Genomic DNA, 25,473 nt, shown 5'->3' with positions numbered 1-25,473 from the left:
CGAACGCTCAAATATTCGAATACTAAAATATTCTAATAATGTTACTAGAATACTTGAAGATTCAAATAATGATATTTAAATACCCTTGAAGATTCAAACAATGATATTCGAATCTACTTAAATATTCAAATAATGACATTCGAATACGCTCAAAGATTCGAACAATGATATTCGAATATATTCAAAGATTCAAATAATGGTATTCGAATGCGCTCAAAGATTCAAACAGTGATATTCGAATACATACAAAGATTCAAACAGTAATATTCGAATACATTCAAAGATTCAAACAACGATATTCGAATATATTCAAAGATTCAAATAATGGTATTCGAATATATTCAAAGATTCAAATAATGGTATTCGAATATATTCAAAGATTCAAACAACGATATTCGAATATACTCAAAGATTCAAACAACGATATTCGAATACATTCACAGATTCAAATAATGGTATTCGAATACATTCAAAGATTCGAACAATGATATTCGAATATACTCAAAGATTCAAATAATGGTATTCGAATAAACTTAAAGATTTCAACATCGATATTCGAATACATTCAAAGATCCAAACAATAACATTCGACTACATTCAAAGATCCAAACAATGACATTAGAATACACTCAAAGATCCAAACGAATGCCATTCGAATACACTCAAAGACTCAAATAACAACACTCAAACATACTCAACGATTCGAATAACGATATTCGATCATAACCCTCTAAATACGCTTCGTTGATCACTCGAACGTTAAAAGCACACTACATTCCTATCTACCCGATTCCCGCCGAATATTCAAACGGTAAATCGAATATATAATCGCGTCCCTACCAACGACCGTTACCAATTCCGCGAGCTTCCGTCCCGTTTCAAACGTACATTATTTCGAGTCTCTCGTTCGGCACCGATCGCGGTCGCGAGGCGCGAAAAATAATTCGCCGTTCCAATTGAAACGTTCGGCTCGGTATCGCGGGAACGATTATTGCGGTAACGCTCTTTTTCCCCCGGGGGGTGGTCCGAATCACCGATACACGCCCAGTATTACGATAAACTCGCTCCCCCCACCCCCGTATCGTTCGTTTCACCGTGGAATGTGACCGTTCGCGTACTCGCACGCCGCCCGGTTCACGCTTCCTCCGATGTTACGCAATGGCCGCCGCTGCGTCGATAAAATAGTTTCCACTTAGCGACGCGTGTCGTTTCGGCACGGTGTTCGAGGGGGCACCGTAAACTTTTATCTTCGGTTGATAGGCACTCGCCGGCTCATTATTCCGGACGCGTATGCAACGGAACCAGGTCAACGGGCGACCGACGAGTACACGTCGTGTGCAGGTGGATGCTGCCATAAAGAGGTGGCGGTGGGGGGTGGAGGGGAGGGGGTACACGAGGGGGACCAGAAAATTGTTATCGGTAAAACGTCAAGTCCAATCAGTCGTGGGCGAGATATTTGGACGAATCGACGTGTTGTGGATTCTTTTTTTTCTTTTCTTCCTTTCTTCGTTTTCTTTTCATTATTATTTTTTTTTTTCTTCACGGCGGGTTTGAGAGTTCGTTGCACAGCATCCGTGCCCGTTTCACGTGCACCGATCGGTTCCGGAATATCGGTCGACAGATACAGGTAACCGTCGATGGAACGCGATAAAATTAATTAGGTACACGGTAATAGCGAGTTCCATAAGATACCACGAGCCACTTCAGCGCCATGCGGGGAATCGAGATGAGTTCAGAGGGCGTGTACTCCAAACCAATCTTGCTCTACCATTACCGCGCAATATCGGAGACACGATTACGTGCCACCGCTTCGTGATATTCTTCGTCCACTTAGAATTGTAAATTGCATATTACTACCGATTCTATACCGGGAATATCGGTACATTTTCGTTAAGGTTCGCCCGTATGAATTGAACTCGATTGCGTACCGCTGTTATAAATATGTACGAATTGATACAAAGCTACGGATGTAGTCGAGTAGCTTTCGACTGTGTGAACGGAGAGGGAGTTCCGGTGCCCTCAAAAATTTCTACGGGCGATATCTCGCTTAATATTGCATTCACGGTAAAATTGTATATGATCAAAGTTGTCGTAAATTAAATTTGGAAATCTTTTTGTCCTGTATAAATTTTTGTCATAATAAGTGATAATAGAGTAACTTTCAAATATAAACTAAGAGGGTGTTTGGGTTGCCCCCCAAAAAATTTCTACGCGCGATGTTTCGCTTAATATTGCATTTACGGTAAAATTGTATATGATCAAAGTTGTCGTAAATTAAATTTGGAAATCTTATTGTCCTGTATAAATTTTTGTCAGAATAAGTGATAATAGAGTAACTTTCAAATATAAACTAAGAGGGTGTTTGGGTTGCCCCCAAAAAAATTTCTACGAGCGATATCTCGTTTAATATTGCATTTATGGTAAAATTGTATATGATCAAAGTTGTCGTAAATTAAATTTGGAAATATTTTTGTTATATATAAATTTTTGTTATAATAAGTGATAATAGAGTAACTTTCAAATATAAACTAAGAGGGTGTTTGGGTTGCCCCCCAAAAAATTTCTACGGGCGATATCTCGTTTAATATTGCATTTATGGTAAAATTGTATATGATCAAAGTTGTAAATTAAATTTGGAAATATTTTTGTTATATATAAATTTTTGTTATAATAAGTGATAATAGAGTAACTTTCAAATATAAACTAAGAGGGTGTTTGGGTTGCCCCCCAAAAAATTTCTACGGGCGATATCTCGTTTAATATTGCATTTACGATAAAATTGTATACGGCAAAAGTTATTGCAAATTACATTTACAAATTTTTTCATCCTATACGAATTTCCAATAGAATCGCTATCAAGCTCGATAAAAGCCAAACATATTTTTGTTTAAACGTGTGTTACCCAATTAGGGGAAATTTGAGTGGACGGATCTCGATGAAATGGAAAATGTAGCATAACCGAACTTCAAATATAAACTGTAATAAAATTACAAAATTTCTGACCGATAGAGGTCACTTTTGATGCTCCCCTTGGAAACCTACATGCGCACGTTAAACGGTACGATGTACCGTTTAATGTTACGCGTACAGGAAAATCGTACAGGACGAAAATTGTTGCAAATTAAATTTCCAAACTATTTCGTACCGCACAGGTTCGCGATGGAATCGATAATAAGCGAATTGTTGCCGCATGGATGGAAAACGAGTAGTGGAGTCGCGACGAAATTGAGGACGCCTACAAAATAGCCTAACTCGAATTACAAGCTGCGCAAAGAAACGCAAAATTTCCGTCAAGTGAAGCACTTACGAACGCTTCTAAAAAACATCACCTGCGCGCCATTGTGCTTATCGTACCTTGTCAAAAAAAAAAATTTCCGAAAACGAATCAAATGCGAATTAAATTGGAAAATCGTTCTGAGAAAACGGCGAAGAAAAATTGATAAACGACGGTCGATATTTACGGGCACGAGAAATGTAAAAATATCCAGGAAGGGATCTCCTTGTCGCGTTAATCCCAATGTTGATAATCGCGCACCTAAACGCGTAAAGCGCGCGGGAACCGTAAAAACCTTTTTCCGCATACCGTGCATCTGAATCGGGACGCTTGTCTGGCGGTACCTGCCAGGGTGGTAGAAATACACATCGTGACAGTGCAACTCGACCAAAAATAATGGTCGACTAACTTTGTAACCTAGACTGGCCCCGAGAGTAGACCGACTACACCATGCACGCTTTTCTTAGCACCGGTACTTTTGTCTGCCGCGCACTCGATCGAACAATATGGAGAAGTTTTCTCGCACGCGACTATTCCCATTTCGGGCCAGAATCTATCCGATCGTGTACCGTTCATCGTTGTGTGGAGAAACGAGAACATTATTAACGCTGAAACTACCAACGGTGAACTTATTACTATTTGTATAATATTAGACTGTATATGTATCTTCGATGATGGATTAGTTGTCTGTTTTGATAATTCTCTTTGAATGTTGTGGGCAGTGACAGTGGTGATAATTGAATAATTTTTGGAAGAAATTTGAAATAGGTGAAATTGATCCCTTTGGTAGTTCTAGTGTTAAATTTCAAGCTCCCTGAGAGAATATCTGTCAATTAAATACTGTCCAGAAGTAAGTAACGTGTAATGTTTCTTTCATTTTTCACGGTTCGATTAATTAATTTACCAGTACTATTAATTGTCTATTTTGATAATTGTCCATGAATATTCTAGGCAGTGATAATGGTGATAATTGAGTAATTTTAGGAAGAAATTTTAAACAGGACAAATTGACCCTTTTGGTAGTTCTAGTGTTAAATTTCAAACCCCCTGGTAAAACACCTGTGAATTAAATACCGCCCTAAAGTAACGTGTAATTTTTTTTTCATTTTCCACGGTTCGATTAATTAATTTACGAGTACTATTAATTGTCTATTTAATAGATAATTGTCTATGAATATTGTATACAGTGACAGAGTTAATAATTGAGTAATTTTAAGAAGTTTGAAACAGGTCAAACTTCTTAATTGACCCCTTTGGTAGTTCTAGTGTTAAATTCCAAGCCCCCAGATAAAACACCTGTGAATTAAATACTGCCTAAAAGTAAGTAACTTACAATGTTTCTTCCATTTTTCACGGTTCGATTAATTAATTAATGAGTACCATTAGTAGTGTATTTTGATAATTGTCCATAAATATTATAGGCAGTGACAGTGTTAATAATTGAGTAATTTAAAAAAAAAGTTCGAAACAGGTCAAATTGTCTCCTTTGGTAGTTTTAGTGTTAAATTCCAAGGCCCCTGGTAAAACACCTGTGAATTAAATACTGCCTAAAAGTAAGTAACTTACAATGTTTCTTCCATTTTTCACGGTTCGATTAATTAATTTATGAGTACCATCAGTTGTCTATTTAATAGATAATTGTCCACGAATATTGTAGACAATGACAGCATTAATAATTGAGTAATTTTGGGAAGAAGTTGGCAACAAATCAAATTCGACACAGGACCACCTCGGTATCTCCAGTGTTAACGTTTTGATAGAACGACGCGTGCTCACCTTAGCCGAGATGCAATAACATTTTATTAATCGTCGATCGCCAGTAATACGTGAAATTACTCGAGTAGTATTTAATTAGCCTCAGGACGAACGATTCGCTCCGTTTACGTCATTATTCGGGGAACGAGTAAACAAGCTTGTTAAACCTCGAATCGATGGACGAATCGCCGTAGGAAGGAAAAATAAATTCACTTGTTACACGTTGCTCCACGCTTATGTAAGTACGGTAAGGATTACGGAACCGTATCGGTGCGTTACGAAAGCCCGCGATGGCGATACACCCGTTAATACCAAATAGTGCGCGTTGCTTGTCGTGTATTCTGAAAACACAATAATCGGATAAGTGGCGTTAACAAGCGCTCGTCGTTTCCTTATAAACAGTTCGACCACTTCGTGCCCTCTCGAGTAAATACGCTTTATTAATGTTTACAAACGCAACGAAATATTTATTTTCTTTCAATTCGCACTCGAATATCGACGAGAAGGATCGATTCTTGAATTTCTTTCGAATATCCCACACGGAAGAGCAGTGTGTGAAATTTTATTTCGCGTAAATAGAAATTTTATTTCAAACATCAACAAACAGATTCGAATCTCCGATTCCCGACGGTTTCGTACGCAGACGAGCCACGTATTTGCATATGAAATTTGAATCGTTTAACACGTCGATAGTTTTAATCTAAAATATGAAAATTTATGCGGACAAGCGGAACCACTCTGTGTACAACGAATCAACAAATACGGAAACCTCGAGCGAACCGAAAGACACGTTAGTTTGTTTCGTTGCCATGAATTCGTTCGATAAAACTTTTGCAAATTTTTCACACTTTCCAACAGACTGTTAATTAACCGTAAGTTTGCAAAATTTTACCGGAGGAATTACGACTTGCGTACGAGCCGAGACCAAACCGTTTCCTCCCAACGAGTCAGTCACGAATCGTTCGAGTTCGAGTTCGAGTTCGTTGAAATGTCCGATCGTAGTGACCCAGTAACTCCCATCGAACGGTTTTTCCCGCGATCGTTACGCGTTTTGATCCCTGACGGTGAAAATTCTCAGCAGCGAGCGGTTGCGTTCAATGTTGAACAGCTTTCTCAAGAATGGTAGGGATGTGGGCATCTTATTCGCGCCTTTGTACGTTCCTTTCATACTTCCGTGCACTTGAAAGAAACGTATTTTTACATCCGTTCGGTGAACGTCGCCGCCAGTCACGCACACGCGGTCACAGGCGCGGTCACGGGCGCGCGCACACGCGGTCACAGCTCCCACGCACGCGGTCATACGCGCGTGGACGCGGGAGTCAGTGGACAAGGCGCGCTGTAACCTCGCTGACGCGCGAGTACGTAGTCCTGACGTAAATTGGTCGCGTAGCGCGGCACGAAAAGAAACCGGAACTAACGCGACGCGCGAACCGAACCGAACCGAACCTTACCGAAGTGACACGACGCGACGCACGCTACGCGTCTCGGTTCGTCCGGGCGCGTCAAACGATATTTGTGAATCTGCTCGGTGGTCTTTACACGCGGTGTGCCTCACGGGGGAGTACCTACGTATCTCGTACGGAAAGTTTACAGGTCAGTTATTTTTACGAGACCGTACTACGGGAACATTATTTCCACGGAGCGTATCTCGTGCATTTATCTCGCGATCGGCCGCTCGCTCTCACCGTGCCGCGTTCTTCACGGAACTTCCGTTAGAAATGGATCAACATCGACTATCTCTTCGCGCGGAGTTTTACATCGTGAAAACAGACAGATATTTTCACCGGCAACGAACATCGCGAAAAATCAAATACTCATCTTTATCTAATCGGTGGTTCTCCGAAATTCAATATTTACGATTCAGGCCCGCGATTTCTTTGGTTCGAAGGGGGACGTCATTCCGACGAGTCGAAAGAAATTGAATTTTTTTTTTTTTTACCCTTATTTGCCTGTGTGGAATGTTACTTGAAAACGACATTTCGAAATTCAAACATTCAGCGATTAATAAACTTGTTTCACGTTTTTCGCAAAACTGTATTCTTCGATCTGAAGAAATCTTCGGAACTATCGATTCACTTCAAATTTTGTGGAGATGTTCTTCATAGAGTATTCTACAATGTAGCCTAGTATCTTTTTAATACGTTAATTATTTAATTGATTATAAACGTTCAAAGTCTTCTTTTCTTTGATAAAAATGATCATTTCTTCTTCAAACCTGGACCACTTTTACAATTAGTAAAATTTTCGTGAAATCCTACGCTACATTTTAGATAACAGTCTCTAGTTTATGAATCAACGACATTTTTTTATTTCAAACCTTCCACTTCTTGTCAACCCTGTCTGCCAACGAACGTTTCACCAGAAGGGGTTCTGGAAATAGCGAATAACCTCGCCATTTCGTACGATATTTACTTTTCTTAGAATTGTAAAACAAAGATGAAAGTTATGTTTATACACCCCTAAGAAGACTACAATTTTCGTTTAGTGACTCTCGGAAAAAAAATTCGCAAAATTTACCAATTGTTTCCGAGCGACGTCCCTTCTCAATGTTTCGCAACCAACCTCATAAACACCGCTATCACTCCTCTCGCATAGTTCGGGTTCAACCTTGAACGATGCACGAGAATCGTCCACAAGATCGATGTAAATTGTTAGAGCAATTCGCGGTGAGTTTATTATTTTTGCCATCTGTTCGGAATGTACGCGAAACCATCGAGTTTATCGTTTGGCTCGAGACCCGAATTCTCGCATTGGTTCATCGCGTTCGAGGAACATCGCGTTCCGATATCGCGACGAATCGACGTAAACTTTTTTACAACAGATAAGGCAATGTTTCGACACGGGTATAATTACCTGCCATCCGCGGCAAAAGAGTCTCGCGCCCGGCGTTCCCGATTCCTCGACATTTTTCATTTCGCGGGAAATGAGAATACAAATTGGATCTCTCGCGAGGATTCCGAGGAATCGCGGAAAAATTGTGCATTACGGTGAAATTAAATCTCTGGGAATAGAGTCGGTCATCCCCGACCGTTCGAACCTGTTTAAATTGTTTCAATCATCTGTTTACCGGTACTCGAAATAATTCCACGAGAACTCGTCGTATTCGAAATAATTATACGAGAACTCGTCGTACTGGTTTCTTCGTTGCTTCGAAACGGATGGACAAAATTGTACAAGCACGTTGTAAATAATTCTTGAAAAATAATCTCAGACTCGCTTTCACGCCGATAGATAGCGTTCTCGCTTAGCTACGAAACAATCGGAAACGAATTTCGCGTGCAGATCAGACAATCGTCCGTTTCTAATCGGGAGTTGCGATCAATGCGTGATCACGTTCCATCGACTTCTTCCGATCTACCTTCTACGGATCTCGTGCGTCCACGGATCGATGGATCGTTTAATTATTACTTGTACGCGCTAAAAATAATCCCGACCCTCTTTCTCGGGGCTAGGAACGCGTTACACCGGAAAGAGATTTGAAATCGATCGATAGTATTCGGTGAATTCGAACGCCCGCGTTCGATCTCCCGGAAGAGGGATCCATGGCTTCCGGTACCGGAAACGACACCGGTTTACCCTTATACGCGAAGACAGCGCCTCTCGTCAACAAGCGGCGCGGCGGAAAAGTGAGAGTAACGAGACTACCTTGAGCCTGATTCCACGTCCAGTGGGCGTAGAAATTTATTTTCTATATATGGCGGACAATCGGTTCGTTATTGCTCACAGATTCGATGTTCACGCGCGGACCGCGCCACGTGTACTTTGTTATTGGTATCGCGGTCGCGAATTCTTGCACACGACGTCTCGATGATCTTGCGATTCGCGGCGGGTGTATACAGGGTGTACCAGAATGATTAGGGTAGTCGCGAGAGTTTCGAGGTTTGGTATCGGAGTATGGATAGGGTTTGGGAAGATTTTAAGGTATTTTTGTGGGAAATAAATATATGTATTTTTAGAGTTTGATCACATGGAAGATTTTAATGGTTACTGATAGGGGTGATTTCTTTGGTAAATACTGAAATGTATCGTTTAAAGTATGACAATATTAGAAAGTATGTATTGGGAGTTATTTGCAGTAATTATGAAAGTGTATTATTCAAAGTATGAAAATTTTAGAAACTATGTATTGGAGATTATTTGCAGTAATTATGAAAGTGTATTATTCAAAGTATGAAAATAGTGTACAGCCCTTATTTTTAATTTGGAAAGATTTTAAAGTATCCTTGTGGGAAATAAAAATATGTATTTTTTAGAGTTTGACCAAATGGAAGATTTTAATGGTTGCTGATAGGGGTGATTTCTTTGGTAAATACTGAAATGTATTGTTTAAAGTGTGACAATATTAGAAAGTATGTATTGGGAGTTATTTGCAGTAATTATGAAAGTGTATTATTCAAAGTATGAAAATAGTGTACACCCTATACAGAGTGTACGAGAACGATGAGAGTACTTTCGTGGTTCGAGTTTTGGTACCAAAGTATGGACATTAATTTGGAAAGATTTTAAAGTATCTTTGTGGGAAATAAAAATATGTATTTTTAGAGTTTGACCAAATGGAAGATTTTAATGGTTGCTGATGGGGGTGATTTGCAGTAAATGCCGAAGTATATTATTTAAAGTATGACAATATTAGGAAGTATTGGGGGTCATTTGCAGTAACTACCGAAGTGTATTATTCAAAGTATGAAAATAGTAAGTTATATTAATTATAAATAGCAATTAAAGTATCCTTGTGGAAAACAAAAATATGTATTTTCAGAGTTCCAGGAAATGGAAGATTTTAATGGTTGCTGATGGGGGTGATTTGCAGTAAATATCGAAGTGTTTTATTTAAAGTATGACAGTATTAGAAACTATGTATTGGGAGTTATTTGCAGTAATTATGAAAGTGTATTATTCATAAAGTATGAAAATAGAACGATGAGAGTACTCTCGAGGTTTGAGTTTTAGTACCAGAGTATGGACATTAGTTTTGAAAGATTTTAAAGTATCCTTGTGGAAAATAAAAATATGTATTTTCAGAGTTTTACAAAATGGAATGGATTTTAATGGTTGCTGATGGGAGTGATTTCCAGTGAATATCAAACTGTATTATTTAAAGTATGAAAATATTAAAAACTATATATTGGGGGTTATTTGCAGTAGCTACCGAAGTCTATTATTTAAAGTATGACAATATTAGAAATTATGTATTGGGAGTTATTTGCAATAATTATGAAAGTGTATTATTGAAAGTATGACAATATTAGAAAATATGTATTGAGGGTTATTTGTAGTAACTATCGAAGTGTATTATTCAAAGTATGACAATATTAGTAAGTATATATTGGGAGTTATTTGCAGTAATTACGAAAATATATTATTTAAAGTAACTATGAAAATATTATACCAATGGGTAGTCATAATCTGAGAAAAGAAGGTTTCTATATATCGAGATATAACAAAGATTCAATAGTACCATGATTTGAATGTTTCGAATTACATTGTATCTAAACTTGCGTGCGTAATATAGTCTAGAGATCTCAAGGTCAACGATAATTTTGTTTCCTCGAGTGGAATTACACCTTTTTTTTTACATTATTGCAAAGGGCGGAAGGTCGAAAAATTCAGTGAACCGCGAGAGTGTATTTTTCCTCTAACATTTAGGTGTTTCGTTTAAAAATCATCCAAAAATAAATGACACGAGCACAAAGTAACGCCTACTCGAGTAAAAAAACGAAAAGGAAGCATAGTTCGAATCAACGAACAAATTATACAGCCGACTTTGAAGTGACCTTTGATACAAATTTGAAAATTATTCATTTACGATATAATTCGTCAATTTTCATTCTGCTTCTGTCTAAAACGACAACACAAAACTTTTACACACTCGATAAATAATTCTTTAACACTAGACCTACCGACAGACTTCGTAACATTAAAGTACACTTTATATATACATTTTATATACATTTTATATATTTTGAAGTTTTAGACAAAAGCAGAATAAAAATTGACAAATTAAATCGTAAATGATCAATTTCCAAACTCGTACCAAAGGTCACTTCAAAGTCGGCTGCAGAGTAACTGTAGAATTATCTATCTACAAATTATACCTAAAAGAAAATCAATCGATAAAATTAATCACATACGTACAATAGAAAAATCGTAACCTCTTCAAAAAACACATGCCATGGAATTTAAATTAAATTTTACCATAAAAGCAATTGCAACCATTCATTTCGACTGGTAAATCTAGCGTTGATATTATTCCCTGAAGAGAAAAGAAATTTACCACGGAACAGTACGCGTAAATCCTAGTGTTGATATTATTCCCTAAAGAGAAAAGAAATTTACCACAGTACGCGTAAATCCCAGTGTTGATATTATTCCCTAAAGAGAAAAGAAATTTACCACGGAACAGTACGTTTAAATTCCAGTGTTGATATTATTCCCTAAAGAGAAAAGAAATTTACCACAGTACGCGTAAATCCCAGTGTTGATATTATTCCCTAAACAGAAAAGAAATCTACCACGGAACAGTACGCGTGAATCCCAGGAAGAATACTTTCCACTGGTAGCACAGAACGCGTAAGAATGTTAAACGGAAGAAAACTTTGAGCAGGAAATTGCTAAATGTACGAAAAAGACTGCTTCGAGTTGAATCGTCCATCACTGGTCACCGAATCGCAGTATCAAAATTCGCTCGCGTTCAAGCGCTCGCGAAGTCATCAGCCGAGCCAATGCCAGACCTTGCACTTTCCCGTCCAATGTAGCGCATAGAGCTCCCCGTGTCAAGGCTACCGAAAAGATTCTTCCGCGAAAGGGGGCTCTCTCTCCCCCCTCTCTCTCTTTCTCTCACTCTGTCTCTCTCGCGGTTCTGTACGCTCTCCAATCGACTGGCAGGTTTCACCGTAGCGTCACGCTGGTACACGCCACTGACACGCGGCTCTTTCCTCGTTTTAGGGTGACGAGATGCATCGGAGGGTGGGATACAGCAACTACGATGGCAAGATCGCCGGCCTTTACGACCTGGAGGAGACACTCGGCCGCGGTCACTTCGCCGTCGTGAAGCTGGCACGTCATGTTTTCACCGGGGAGAAGGTCGCAGTGAAGGTCATCGACAAGAGCAAACTCGACGAGGTCTCGAGAGCGCACCTCTTCCAGGAGGTGAGGGAGAGCCTTGAAAGAAAGCGTGTAGACTAGACGCGTGCTTTTATTCGCGGAGCGAGTCACGGTTAGACGCGAACACGGAGTCGATACGAGCCGACGAAGATGGCTTTCCGACGGACGCGTATCATCCTCTCTTTCGTTTCTACCCTCTCTCTCTCCTTCCCCGTTGCGCGTCCCGCGAACGAGAATCTCGAGCACAAAGGAAGGCCGAGAAGGAAATCGAAACTCGCGCTAATTCCTTCCTTCCGTTCGCTTGCCCAACGTCTCGTCTGTTCGAAGCTCCGCGGAGCTTTTATTCGTCGGTCTTGATACGGTTGCGAGCTTCACCGACATGGGTTGATATCGTTCACGAGACAATTCGAACGAAGACGGATCTACGGAGTGCAAATGAAGATTTGAGTGTACGACGAGGTGCGCAAAAAATTGGAATTGAAATTCGAAATTAATGGGTCGTGTGTTTCTAAGGATCCTATTAGACGAGACGATTAAAAATTCTGAAGAAAGTAGATGTACGACGGTTGTACAGAGTGTAAATGAAGATTTTTATGTACGTCAAAAATTGGAATTGAAATTCGAAAGTTAAAGTTTCGTGTTTTGCTAAAGATTCTACTAGACGAGATGATCAAAAATTTCGAAGATAGTAGATGTACGATAAAAATTGGAATTGAAATTCAAAACTTACAGTTTCGTTTATTTCTAAGAATTCTACCAGGCGAGACAATCAAAATTTCCGAAGGAAGTAGATGTAGGTTGTACAGAGTGTAAATGAAGATTTTGTTGTATATCAAGGTGCAAAAATTGGAAATGAAATTCGAAAGTTAAAGTTTCGTGTGTTTCTAAGGATCCTACTCGACGAGACGAACAATAGTTCCGAAAGAAGTACGTGTCGCGGATGTACCGTTTCCTCGCAAAAGGTTGTCAAAGATCGACCAATTAGATCGCGCGGAGTTGCACCGGGGACCAACGCGCTTCCCCCACTTTGTCTCCCGGCCCGTGTGCGTAACGCGCCGCGTGGAGAGGGACTTGGCCGCGCGAGGGCCCTCGAGCACCGGCCTATGAATGGGAAACAGAGAGGGGGAAACACGTTACTCTTGGAAGACGCTTCGAGCAATCCGATTGGTCCGAAACTTAACCCTTTGGACTCGATAAGAGATCCTCGGTCACCACCTAATTCACTGTACTATTTTCGATCCAGGTAAACTTCGTGGTTTGGAATTCAAATTGGAATTGAAATATTACGTTCTTGTAAAGTGTAAACGCATTTAGTATATAAAAATGTTCCATTCCGGATTAATTTTACGACTTGAAGGATTTTCTCGAGGCGTCGGTTTCTGGTAGCAAAGAAACCTCGAGTGCAAAGGGTTAACTTTCTTCATCTTTTCCAAGAAAATTATTCGTCTGATACATGGTTCCCTTTGAACTTCTTATTCTCTTGTCGAGCGGGATACATAGATAAAAAATAGTTGCGCTTAAATTTCAAGGATATCAAGCGCCAGATTGAAATTGTTAAAAGTAAAAATCATGAATATCCAACGTGTTTCGAAACTCCGTGCTAAATCGTAAACATTTCTCTCGGTCGATTCGAAATTATTCTTCAAAGACACGGTTGCATCGAATCGTAGATACACGGAGCTCAACAATGACTCCACTGGGTTGTAACATACCTCCGCTCGCTGGCAATATTTGCATACACGGGCAAAGTTGCTGTTACACGATGTTCTTTATGTATCGGATTAAAGTCCAGCTTGCATTTTATCGTCGACGTCGTCGTACGAACGGACGTCAGACAACGAGCAAACAAAATTCTTCGTCGAACTTGCCGGTCGATCGAAAAGATTTTATTAATTAACCTCTCGAAGCGACCAGGGATCCAATGAATAAAAAAAAAAAGAAAAAGATAACTCGTTCGACAAACGATCTTCAGAAAACGCTTGCTCGGGAATCTTCAGACTTCAGAAACCCTAGATGCAAATGGATGGTTTGCAACCTGTTGGCAAAGGCACTCGTAGATTCCAAACAACGAAGGATCTTCAGAAAATGATTGCTCGGGAATCTTCAGACTCTGAAGACTCCGGATGCATCGGATAGTTCGCAACCTGTTAGCAAAGCTACCCGTGGGCCCAGAACAACGAACGTAATTCCGATCGAGAAGCGAAACGGTGTGGTTGTTCGAAGAACGTTGGTGTCGCGATCGAGGACATTTTGAAAGAGGCAATCGGTCGACGTTCGAACGCTCCTCGCCGCCGGAGGATAGTTTGATAGCTTGAACGGCTTCCTACGTGCGTGATTTTCATCATTCCGCGACACGCGGCGTTAAAACCTAATGACCGATTGCGTAAGATCCGTTGCGACGCCATCGCGTAGGAAAGATCTACGAACGATCCGCTTCGAACTTGTAGATCTCGTTAAGGTCAACGAGATAATGGCGCGGGGGATGTAGGAGGCCGGGGACGGGGGGATTAGGGAAGGAGGGAAAGGGTCGTTGACCAGTTTCTCGTACGTACAACACCGAACGTTGCTGTACCTTCAGTCTTTGTTTTTTTTTTCTCCCTCCCCATCCGTGCAGGTGAGATGCATGAAGCTGGTGCAACATCCGAACGTGGTCAGGCTCTACGAGGTGATAGACACCCAGACGAAGCTCTATCTGATCCTGGAGCTCGGCGATGGCGGTGATCTCTACGATTACATCATGCGACACGACAGCGGTCTCAGCGAGGAGGTAGGTACAGCCTCGTCGTGATAACTTTTCCGCGTTGGTTGGTACTCGTCGCGGTGATTCTGGTCGATTCTTCCACAGAGAACGTTCTAAATAAATGTCGTCTCATCGTTGCTTATCGAACGTGACTCTCCGAACAAACATTACCAAATAAGTGCCTTCGTTATCTGAATTTGTACTTTCGGTCTCGCGATCCCTCGATCGCGTCGAGGGATTACGTTGTCTATTCGGGACTTTACCGAAATTTATTCGCGTACCGATGATTCGTGACGACACGTGGACAGGATAAGAAGAGAAAACGAACGATGTCAGAGACCGATAAAACGGTTTCGAAAAGATAAGAACTTTTGCACACGTTGAACGCGATATCCGGCCGTGTGGTTAGCACAGGGCATCCACTAGACAACCCCTCAGCGACTCCATCAATTTGTACAGTGTCTCTTCTCCCCTTCGTCCAAGATTGATGAAACCCCGAGACAGGCAACCCCTCGCGAGAGCCTCGCTGATACGCTTTTAATCGACCGCAGGTGGCTAGAACGTACTTCCGGCAAATAGTCAGGGCCATATCATATTGCCATCGATTACACGTGGTGCACAGGGACCTGAAACCCGAGAACGTCGTGTTCTTCGAGAAAGTCGGCACCGTCAAGCTCACCGACTTTGGATTTAGCAATAGGTTCTGCCCGGGACAAAAGCTCGAGACTTCTTGCGGATCTCTCGCGTATTCGGCGCCGGAAATTCTGCTCGGCGATAGCTACGATGCCCCTGCTGTCGGTGAGTATGGCTACGGAGAAATTTATCGATGGATACGGTGTCTAAAATTTCGAAATAGTGGCCCGTCGACCACTAGGTACCGGACCATTGGGTCTATGACTGCTAGGTAATAGTGGATTATCGACTATCTAGGATGTATCGAAAGTTATCGATAGTAGAGATATCTGTGAACGCGAGAGATGATCAATAGTGATTAAGTATGTGATGACAAGGTCTATGACCATTAGGTAATAGTGGTCTATTGATTATCTAGGGTATATTGAAAGTTAACAGTAGTAGAGATATCTATGAACGTGAGAGGTGATCAATAGCGACTAAGTATGTGATCACAAGGTCTATGACCACTAGGTCTATGACCATTAGGTAATAGTGATCTATTGATTATCTAGGGTATATTGAAAGTTAGCAGTAGTAGATATATCTATGAACGTGAGAGGTGATCAATAGTGACCAAGTATGTGATTACAAGGTCTATGACCACTAGATAATAGTGGTCTATTGATTACTTAGGGTGTATTGAAAGTTAGCAGTAGTAGAGATATCTATGAACTTGAGAGATGATCAATAGTGATTAAATATGTGATCACAAGGTCTATGACCACTAGATAATAGTGGTCTATTGATTACCTAGGGTATATTGAAAGTTATCAGTAGTAGAGATACCCATGAACGTGAGAGTTGATCAATAGTGACTAGATATGCAACCACTAGGTCTATGGCCACTAGGTAATAGTTAATCGATATCCACTTGGAATTTTGTAATACTTTGAACTTGTTACTTTCGAAACACTTCTTATTTTGTAAATTGCTCGAGACGAAACTTACGATGAAAAGTTTAAAAAGAGTTCTTTTGAAAGTCTATCGAGAAGTATGTGTTCTCTGTCAAATTGGTGTTGAGCCAAGTGTACGAGGAAGTTGAATTGCTAGAAGTATTGATTTCATTTTATACCCCCCCGTCATATATTTAGACTCGTCTGTGTAGCTCCATCTATCTATTTCTCGATACCACCCTGGCTACTGTGTGACAAGTAGCTCGTCCCTATCGGTCGAAGGGTTAGTCAGTCTCGTGTCTCGTGTAAAACGATCCGTACTTTTCAGATGTCTGGTCCCTGGGGGTAATTTTGTACATGCTGGTATGCGGCCAAGCACCCTTCCAAGAGGCAAACGACAGCGAGACCCTCACGATGATCATGGATTGCAAGTACTCGATACCGCCTCACGTCTCGGATGGCTGCAAACGGCTGATCGCGAAAATGCTTGTCAGAGAACCAGAGGGCAGAGCCACGCTCGAAGAAATAGCCGCCGACGCTTGGTTGGCGATCGGATCCGACTCAGACTCCGTGGAAGCGTTACCGCTTGTCTCCAGGCAGCAAGTCTCCGATGATCACCATAATCATATAATTACAAAAATGGTTAACGGTAACATCGCCACGAAAGAAGAAATATTGGAGTAAGTTGATGGCTGGGTAACACCGATCCTTGTTGGTTTCCATGGTTCGTAAGAACAGGAAGCACTGTTTCCTGAAAGTACCATTCAAAGAATCGAGCTACACGCACCACCATGATATTATAAGACACTGAGCTTCGTTTCTGTAGAATTCTGAGATCCTAGACTCTTTTCCAGAGAATCAAGTGCCAGACACGGTGTCAACAGACGAGCACAAGTCGATATCTCTCACGTGTCACGTGAGAGTGAAACACTGTGCCAGGCGACAGTGTGCGTTTCTGTATTTTTTTTCAACCATGAATTGTTTGGGATTCTATCCTCTGAACGAAATTTATGACTGGGTTGAGATCCGAATTGGACCTTAATATAGAGCACATGGTTTCGGTGGTTGAACAATGGGCGATTAGTGATTTGTTGTAGCTATTGGGTGTCAAGAGACGCGTTTCGAAAAAAGGTAAAGATATTAAACGGATGGCAAGCAACCACGATGTTCTGTCGTTGATTTAAAGAACAGGAACTTTGTTCCTTAGGGATCACAGAGTGGACGAGGCAGGGAATGTCTTTTGATAAGAGGACTGTGAGGGGACAGCACGTACCCAGAATCGCTGCATCCATGACCCAAGCTCTTGCAGTCGATACTGTTCAATGCTTAGTAGTTTCGTCAGCGTTGCTAGCTTCATTAAGGATATGAGGATCACGTGCCACGGTGTACGGTATCATCGCCTCAAATCTCTGATAAAGCTTAGCCCGCGATGCTGGCGAAACGTCGAAACACTGTTCCAAAATGACCCGGCTGGCATCCGGAAATCTCGATCAATATCGACTCCTCGTTTTCCAAGAGCAAACATTAGGCATCCAAGTGGTACACCACTTGTGTACCCACTATTGTTCCAATTACTGTTATCCCACGACCCAGCAATTGCTCCCCGATTGTACTGTGCGTTTGTAACGTGTTCGTTCCGATTTGCTCGTAGCGCCCTCGACAAGAATGAGTACAATCACATAACGGCAACGTATTTCTTGCTAGCCGAAAGGAAATTGCGGGCTCATCGTCAAGAGCAGATGCAGAAGGCTCGCCCCGAGATCCTTGAAGTCTCGGCCAGGTATGCGTCGCGACTGTAACACACTCGCAAAGGTAACGATCAAGGTCTGCACACGTAATCGTCTGTTATTTTCAGCCGGCAAGATGACGCGACAATGAACATGCGTGCTGACCAAAATTCATTGAGCGCGGTCAACCAATCGCTGTTGAGCGTGCCGCGAACGCCGTGCGAGGTGCCACAAGTAAGTATAACCGCGAACGTTACCCTAACCGAAGACCGGTAGTCCGATCGTATCCACGAACCCAAGTTCTCCTTTTCCAAGTAGAAAAGGAGAAAATGTTCCAAGTCGGCGAACATTCTCTATTCGTGGTGATAAAATGACTCTGTCTGTCGCAGGCTGTCCGAACACGGAAGTGCAGTATCGTCCAGGAAGAGGAGGACGAAGACGACGTGTCCTCGTGCTCGGGTCGAGACGAGCGCGGCAGCAATTCCACGCTGAACTCGTTCAATCGACGCGGTTCCCGCTCGGAGGGCAAACTCTCGCACATTCTGCAGGAGAGATTGGCTCAACTGCCGGAGAAACCGAGTCTGAAACCTCTGCAACCCCAACGGAACGCCCAGAAGGATACGAACATCGTCCCCGTGATCACCGACGGGGATAGACTGAAGTCTAGTCCCAACACCGGAAAAGTAAACGATACCATACCGTTGGTCCATCAGAACACCATCAGACCACAAACGGGTAAACTGCTCGCGGACAAGGTGTCCGCGTCGGTGAAACTCGATTACACGTGTCACGAGAATCTGAAGAATCGTTTGGGGGACGGGTCGCAGGGCTGGACGAGGAAGCAGACCAACACGGAGAACAGGCCAAAGTCGGTGACGGATTGTTTGAAGTCGGTAGGACCCGTGCCGGCGAACAAGTGGAGAATGGGGGCTCAGCATCGATCCCCTGCACCGTCATTGGATTCCGCTCTGACAACCGGTACGCCGAAAGCGTCAGACATCGGTACCACGACCACCACCACCACCACCATATTGACCGAGTCGTCGACGGTATCGATCCCTCTTCATCCCGTGGGTGCGTTGGGCGATAATCAACTGTCGTTGGCGCCCAAGTACAAGACCATGCCCTCGCCAGGTAGCACCGGTTCGGCCTCGTCGCCGCAGCTCACGCTGAACGAGATACTGGAGGACGGGGACGCGATGCCGGTGTCCACCGTGGAAGGTAGCGGTTCCAAGAGTCGCGTGGTCCGACGGACCGGTTACGAGCAACGACGCAGCAAGTTCCACAAGACACGTACCACGTCCTGCTCGAGCTCCGACGCGAGCGACGACGACAGCGAGAGCAGAAAGAAGAGGGCTCACAAGCTGGGCGCATCCACGGGTAAACCGTTGCCCTCGAGACGGGACAGTCACGACGACTCGAGCGACTCCCAGGATCCCGGTGGTAGCGGTGGCGGGGGCGGTGGAGGTGGTGGGGTGGGTAACGGTGAACACACGACCGAGCCAACCTCGAACGAGACGAATCAGAACGACGGCGGTAGCGGCGCGAACACAACGACCACCACGACCACCACGACCACCGGCGGTAGGCATCGTTGCGTCGATAATCAGGTGATATTCGGCCGACGGCACCGCGCCGGCAGAAGAAGACCCGGTGAGACGCGATTACGGGAGAGCCAGTCGTTGAATCGGATCACCGAGGTCCAAGAGGCCGAGGGACCCTCGTCCTGTCACAATCATTGTCACAATCACTGTCACGTATCGCGCAACTCGGCCGTACTCGGCGTACAGAGCATGTCCTCGTCGTCGTCGTCGGTATCCCATAGCAGCACCGGATCGCACAGCGTCGCTCAACCGGCGTTGTCACCGGCAGCGGCCACCGTTCAGAAAGCGAAAGGATTCGGCGCAAGGTTGTTGCAGAGCTGGTCGTTGAGCACCGGGAAATCCTCCTCGGTTTCGTCCCAGTCCTCGAACCGACAGAACAGCTGCAGTCCGAACGGCAGATGCGCCAAACAGGAGACACAACGCGGCGACGCGTGCCAGAGAATCGAGGTCAGCCGCGGTGACGAGCAACGAAAAGATACGAACGGCGGCTCGGTGAACCAAACACCGTCGAACAACGACAAGGAGAACCGGAGCGGTTCGATGAACCGAAACGAGTGCAAGAACCGCAAGCTACGGCTCTTGAGCCGTTACTTCGCCGTGCACAAGAAGCTATGCGTCCCTCTGCCCGGCCTGTTCGGCAAGGGACGTTTGTACAAGGCGAGATCGTGCGGCAGCATCGCTCGCGATCGCGTCAGCCCGCCGTCACCGAAGTCGATGTTGTTCTGCACCGCGGCGGACGACAAATGGCGGGAACGGGGCCAATGGTGCAACGCGAAGCACCAGCACCACCGCGGCAGCGACGGTGACATCAATCAGAACCTCGGTATGCCGCACCTGATTCAAGAGGGGGTTGCCGGGAAGGGCTGCACTGCCTTGCCGACGGTCTGCCACATTCACCTGGGCGATGCCTCCAAGTGTTGCAGCCTCTGTTGATGAAGCGGCCGCGCGACCGGATCGATGCGCGAACGACGAGATGGATAACAAAGAAACAAACTATATGTATACGTATATATGTATATACAAACGGTATACACCTACATATATATATATATATATATATATATATATATATATATATATATATATATATATATACATACATGTACACCCGTGCATAAGTCGCCGTTCCCGACCATCACCGACACGCTCGCTAACCAGCCACGACGAGAGCTCCCTTTTTTCCCTGCGATGGATAACGATTACCGCCGAACGAAGCTCGCACGGAGAACCCGGGCGGTGAGAGACGACACGTGGTCATCACGAAGTGCAATCTATTTTATAATAACACACACGTACAAACACATACACACACGTATCGTGCATACACGTACATACACCGGCCCGCGAAGGCACACGCGACATGTACGAACCTTGTTCGTTCTCTCCCCCTCTCTCCTCTCTACTCGTGTCACGGAGTCGAAACAACGACGACGACGACGCCATCATCATCATCTTCATCATTGTCATCGTCATCATCATCGTCATCACTGCAACCACCACCATCACCGTCGTCACCACGTTGGAGCACGTAAAAGAACCCGGTGTATCGCAGTGTCGAGAACGCGCGACGGATCCTCCCGAGCCGCGATTGTGGTAATCGTTAACCGCGACCCCCAAGTGATTGCGCCGGCATACATCAATGGTCAATGTATTCAACCGATTCATGTTCACAACCCCTCCCTAGGTTCCTTGCCCCGCCCCAACCTTCCCAAGCTACTTTCTCTCTCTCTCTTTCTCTCTTTCTCTCTTTTCATTCCTCTCCCCCACATCCTCCAGCGCGTCTCGAACGATTGCACGCCGACGAGCACAAGGATATCGAGTCAAGAGGCAGAGCGTATCGATCGGATCGGTCGCTCGAGCGGGATGTGTATCTAGTCCGTGTGAACAAACCTATATTGAATATTGCAGAGTTTATTATTATTATTATTATTATTATTATTATTATTATTATTATTAATATTATTATTATTATTAATATTATTACTATGACTACGAATTAATATTAATTGTCATTATTTTAAACGTACAACGGTTAGAATTAATCGAACTCGACGCGAATCGAGCGACGACGACGCAAAAAACCAAATCGCATCCGGGCGGGCGTTACGCGGATAATCGAAAAGTCTCGCAAACCATGGACGGTCTTCCTCTCGTTCGACTCCTGTTTATTTATCGATCTTTGTCCGTTCCCACCCACCCGTCGCCTAGCCCCACCCCGACCATCGCACGAACACTATCAACGGTGTGAACTATTATTTTTCTACGTAGCGAGACGCCCTTCGTTAGAAACGGACAACACGCACACGTGCACGTAGACAGAGACACACGACACGCACACAAATCGTACCACACACTGTTCGTGGGGGGCGAGCGGATCTCTCGACGCGGTATCCGTGAACGAGACCACGAGCGACATCGAATTATATATATATATATAAAAAAAAGTATATATGTAAAACGCCGATTAGTTAAGCGCACGTATATGTATCAGTCCCCGATTGGGTGGAGAAACCGCGTCCGTCGGTGGTGCTACACGCGAAGAACCGACGGAGTAGAAACGAACGATGGAGAGCAATCGTGGACGCTTATGGTACCTGTGGAGGAACAGTTGAATCTCCTTGGGTTAGTCCGGTGGCAGGTGGAACGGACTCAGTCGTCACGGAACTCTTCGAGACCAGTGTTCCACGGACCTGGACCGTCGAAGGAACAAGAACGATGGTTTCCGGGAAATTCGTAAACAGAAGTGTCTCTTCGAGGATAGCGAAGACCATCGATCCAAGAATCAACGGTGAACGGAACGCGATCTGTTAAGAGGAACGGTGGTCCAGGTTGAGCTGACCGAGTGTGTATACTTGATAACTGTGCCCAGTTCGGTGGTTTGCCTCGTTGCGGGTTCGTAAACCGGCTCGAGAGAGTGTCGTCGAATCGTAGAAATTGTCGAAGCGTTGTCCACGCGCTTGCCGGCTGAGCGCGCGAGCGAGCGAGTCTCGTTTCCTCTCTTCGTCGTCGTTTCGAAGAACCAAGCGGCTCCTCCTCGTCGTCGTCGTCGTCATCGTCGTCGCTGTACACGCGCGAGGGACGAGATTCCAGTGAAGACGATGGTGCGAGGTCGCTGCTGGAGACACGCGAGAAGGACCAGAAGGCTGGATCGAGCGCGATCGTCCATGACAAATCACGTGAAAAGTAACGAAAAGGAAACGCGCATCCCAGACTCGTCGGATCCTCGATAGAACTCGAGCAGTACGCGTCGCGGTGGTTCCAGGAAACCTCGGGATCGATGGTGTCACCCGGGGTATCGAATGCGGGTCATTCGAGCGAACCCAACGGACGCGCGTGCACACACGTTTGCTTTTTCACCCTCCATTTTGTATTGTATATCACGCCGATCGAATTAGCGCAGGGGTTGAAGGTCGAAACCTTGACTGATTGCTTCTTGTTAGGGACGAAACAGAGGGTGTACCCTGCACTTGTCCCAGTTGTGTGTTCGGGTGGATGGACCTGAGGGGTCCAACGATGGGATTCCATGGAATGTTTCTTTTCCTTTTGGAACACTCTTGGTGTAAATTTCTTTGGATTTAAGTTAAGGTATCGAACATTCGGGAAGTTTGAGATATCCGTCGTAGACGAGTTATTGGTGTACGTGGTAGATTTCTAAGAGATTTGTTACGCGTCACGAACGAAAGATTTGTGAAACGTTTTGAACGTGGTGATTCTTCTAGTCAAAGTGGTTAATTGTATTTAAAAACGATGTTATCTGGAAGGAAATATTCTATGGGATGTCACTCGACCGTTGAATTCACTTTACCGAGTGTCACCAGTCGCGTGTCCGCGGTTGGGACATCTGCAGGGTCCCCCTTGGGAGTGTTGTTCATTTCTGACTGTCAATTCTCGGTGCAGATGTACGAGAAAATTGCTACAGTTGACGCTGTCCGGAGGAACCTATTGGAAGAGATGTCGAACGTTTCGTGAACTTCGGAGGATCGGGGATGCACTTCAGGATTTCCATTTTAATGATGTACCGACGAGTATGGTCTGACGTTCCCGGACAGAAAGCTGATGGATAGCGACGACGACATTGGCGTGTACAAAGTGCGCTAAGATCGATGGTCCAAACATTGAGTACGCGTGGCATATTCGTCGATATAAACAATAAGGTGTTGGGTAACATCACATGGAAAGCAATAATTGTAACGTGGTTGTCTCGAGTGTCTATTGATTTCTACAACCACGCTCGACGACGCTCCCTTACTCGTCTCGAAGATACCCAAAGTTTGGACCTAGGATTTCAGCGTGCTCCGTAGGTGAAGACTAGGAACTATTGAAGCTATTGAATCAGCTTATCGGGCTTGCGGCAATAATCGAAACATAACGCTCCGCGCAGACCTCTGTTCCAGCTATAGGCTTATCCTTCGGAGGATATAACCCTTCGCGAGGAGTATCCTCGCTGTAGTCTACCTCAGGTAATACCTTGGTGCGTGTGCCATCGGGCGAATGGCTGTTCGTGGTGTCTCGAACGACTGCACTGACCAAATTAAACTAAGCGAACAGCGACCCCACCAAAGAGTTCCGCTTCTTCTCGCTACGAGAAGTAGTATATCAGTAAAGTAGAAATACTGAAGTGCGTTAGTATTAGCGTGGCCTTGAATTCTCGACGAAGACGTAATGCTGACGACATCGTAGATATCTTCCAAAAAAAAAAAAATATCCAACAAGGTACCGACAGAGAAATATCCCGACAACACTTACCCAACGCCGTCGAAAACCCAAGAACTCAGCCACGACTTCGACCTTCGAGTTTCGACCGTTCCCCCCCACCACCACGTCGACGTTATATATATATATCTCTCTCTCTCTCGAGTAGCTCGAGAACTATTTGTATGTACCTAACACACCTCAGTGTACGGAATCAATTGCGCAATTGTATGTACCGAGGCACACGCGTGTACAGCGTATAATACAGCAATTTATTTATTATACACTCCAGCGAAGAACCAGACGATCCGTTTCAATCGTCACTGCCTGTCGATCGTCGAATCTACCACACCCCTCCACCCCCCCTCTTTTTTTTCTTCTAACCACTTCGTCCGGTGCGTTATCGTCAGTGGGGGACGAATTGCGTTGGTTTCCGCGACAAAGACTGAGCAAATTGTACAATAATCTCCGGATCGGTCGGATGCCTAGCGTCGCGCGATGACAATGACTCCACGAGATCTGAAAGAAAGAAGGGGGGAAAAAAAAATTAAAAAATCGCACCGCGAGCTACGTCGAGAACGGCTCGAACCGATCGCCTCGTCTCGGTCGAACCGTCGATTCGTAAAGCGCGCTTGCGTGCCCCACCCCTTCTCCCCCACTCCTTCCTCCCGCTCGTTCATTTTCAGTCCCGATTGGATCGCGACCAAGGTGCAAACGGGCATTAGTAGTTGGATGGAACGCCTCCACGGAGAGAGCATCGAAGCCATGACGCGCGAATCTCGCCTATTTAGCTAAAAAAGAAAAAAGCTGCACGGTAAAAAAAAGAAAAAAATATAAGAAACACCCCCCACCCCCACTCCCCCTCAGCGACCGTGCTTCGTTGCCGGGCATTATGGTATACACCACGATCGCGGAATGCCAAGCTTGACCAAAACACCACACTCTCCCCTTCTCCTGTTCCAAAAATTCGGGCGACTCGCCACAATCGCACGGAAGCGTGTATGTGCGC

At 44.2% G+C, this 25,473-nt stretch overlaps 1 protein-coding gene across 3 annotated transcripts in view; it reads left to right on the top strand.

The window, feature by feature from the left end:
- Positions 1–20,789, top strand: part of Snrk (SNF related kinase) — a 32,499-nt gene extending 11,710 nt beyond the window's left edge. Inside the window, exons 1-8 of one of the 3 annotated variants that reach the window (XM_076315520.1) lie at positions 6,480–6,622; positions 11,975–12,178; positions 14,748–14,900; positions 15,425–15,671; positions 16,770–17,121; positions 18,093–18,221; positions 18,297–18,402; positions 18,558–20,786. In XM_076315520.1, coding sequence (XP_076171635.1) covers positions 11,984–12,178; positions 14,748–14,900; positions 15,425–15,671; positions 16,770–17,121; positions 18,093–18,221; positions 18,297–18,402; positions 18,558–20,705 — 3,330 coding nt within the window. In that variant the 5' untranslated portion in view covers positions 6,480–6,622; positions 11,975–11,983 and the 3' untranslated portion in view covers positions 20,706–20,786. Of the gene's footprint in view, positions 1–6,479; positions 6,623–11,974; positions 12,179–14,747; positions 14,901–15,424; positions 15,672–16,769; positions 17,122–17,431; positions 17,573–17,648; positions 18,222–18,296; positions 18,403–18,557 lie in introns of those variants that run through there. The other 2 variants (XM_076315511.1, XM_076315529.1) reach the window with 2 other exon arrangements.
- The last annotated feature ends 4,684 nt before the right edge of the window (positions 20,790–25,473 follow it).

The sequence above is a fragment of the Ptiloglossa arizonensis genome, chromosome 1 (assembly GCF_051014685.1).
Source record: "Ptiloglossa arizonensis isolate GNS036 chromosome 1, iyPtiAriz1_principal, whole genome shotgun sequence".
Taxonomy (NCBI): domain Eukaryota; kingdom Metazoa; phylum Arthropoda; class Insecta; order Hymenoptera; family Colletidae; genus Ptiloglossa; species Ptiloglossa arizonensis.
The sequence above is the reverse complement of the archived record's forward strand: the minus strand, read 5'-3'. Positions and strand labels throughout refer to the sequence as shown.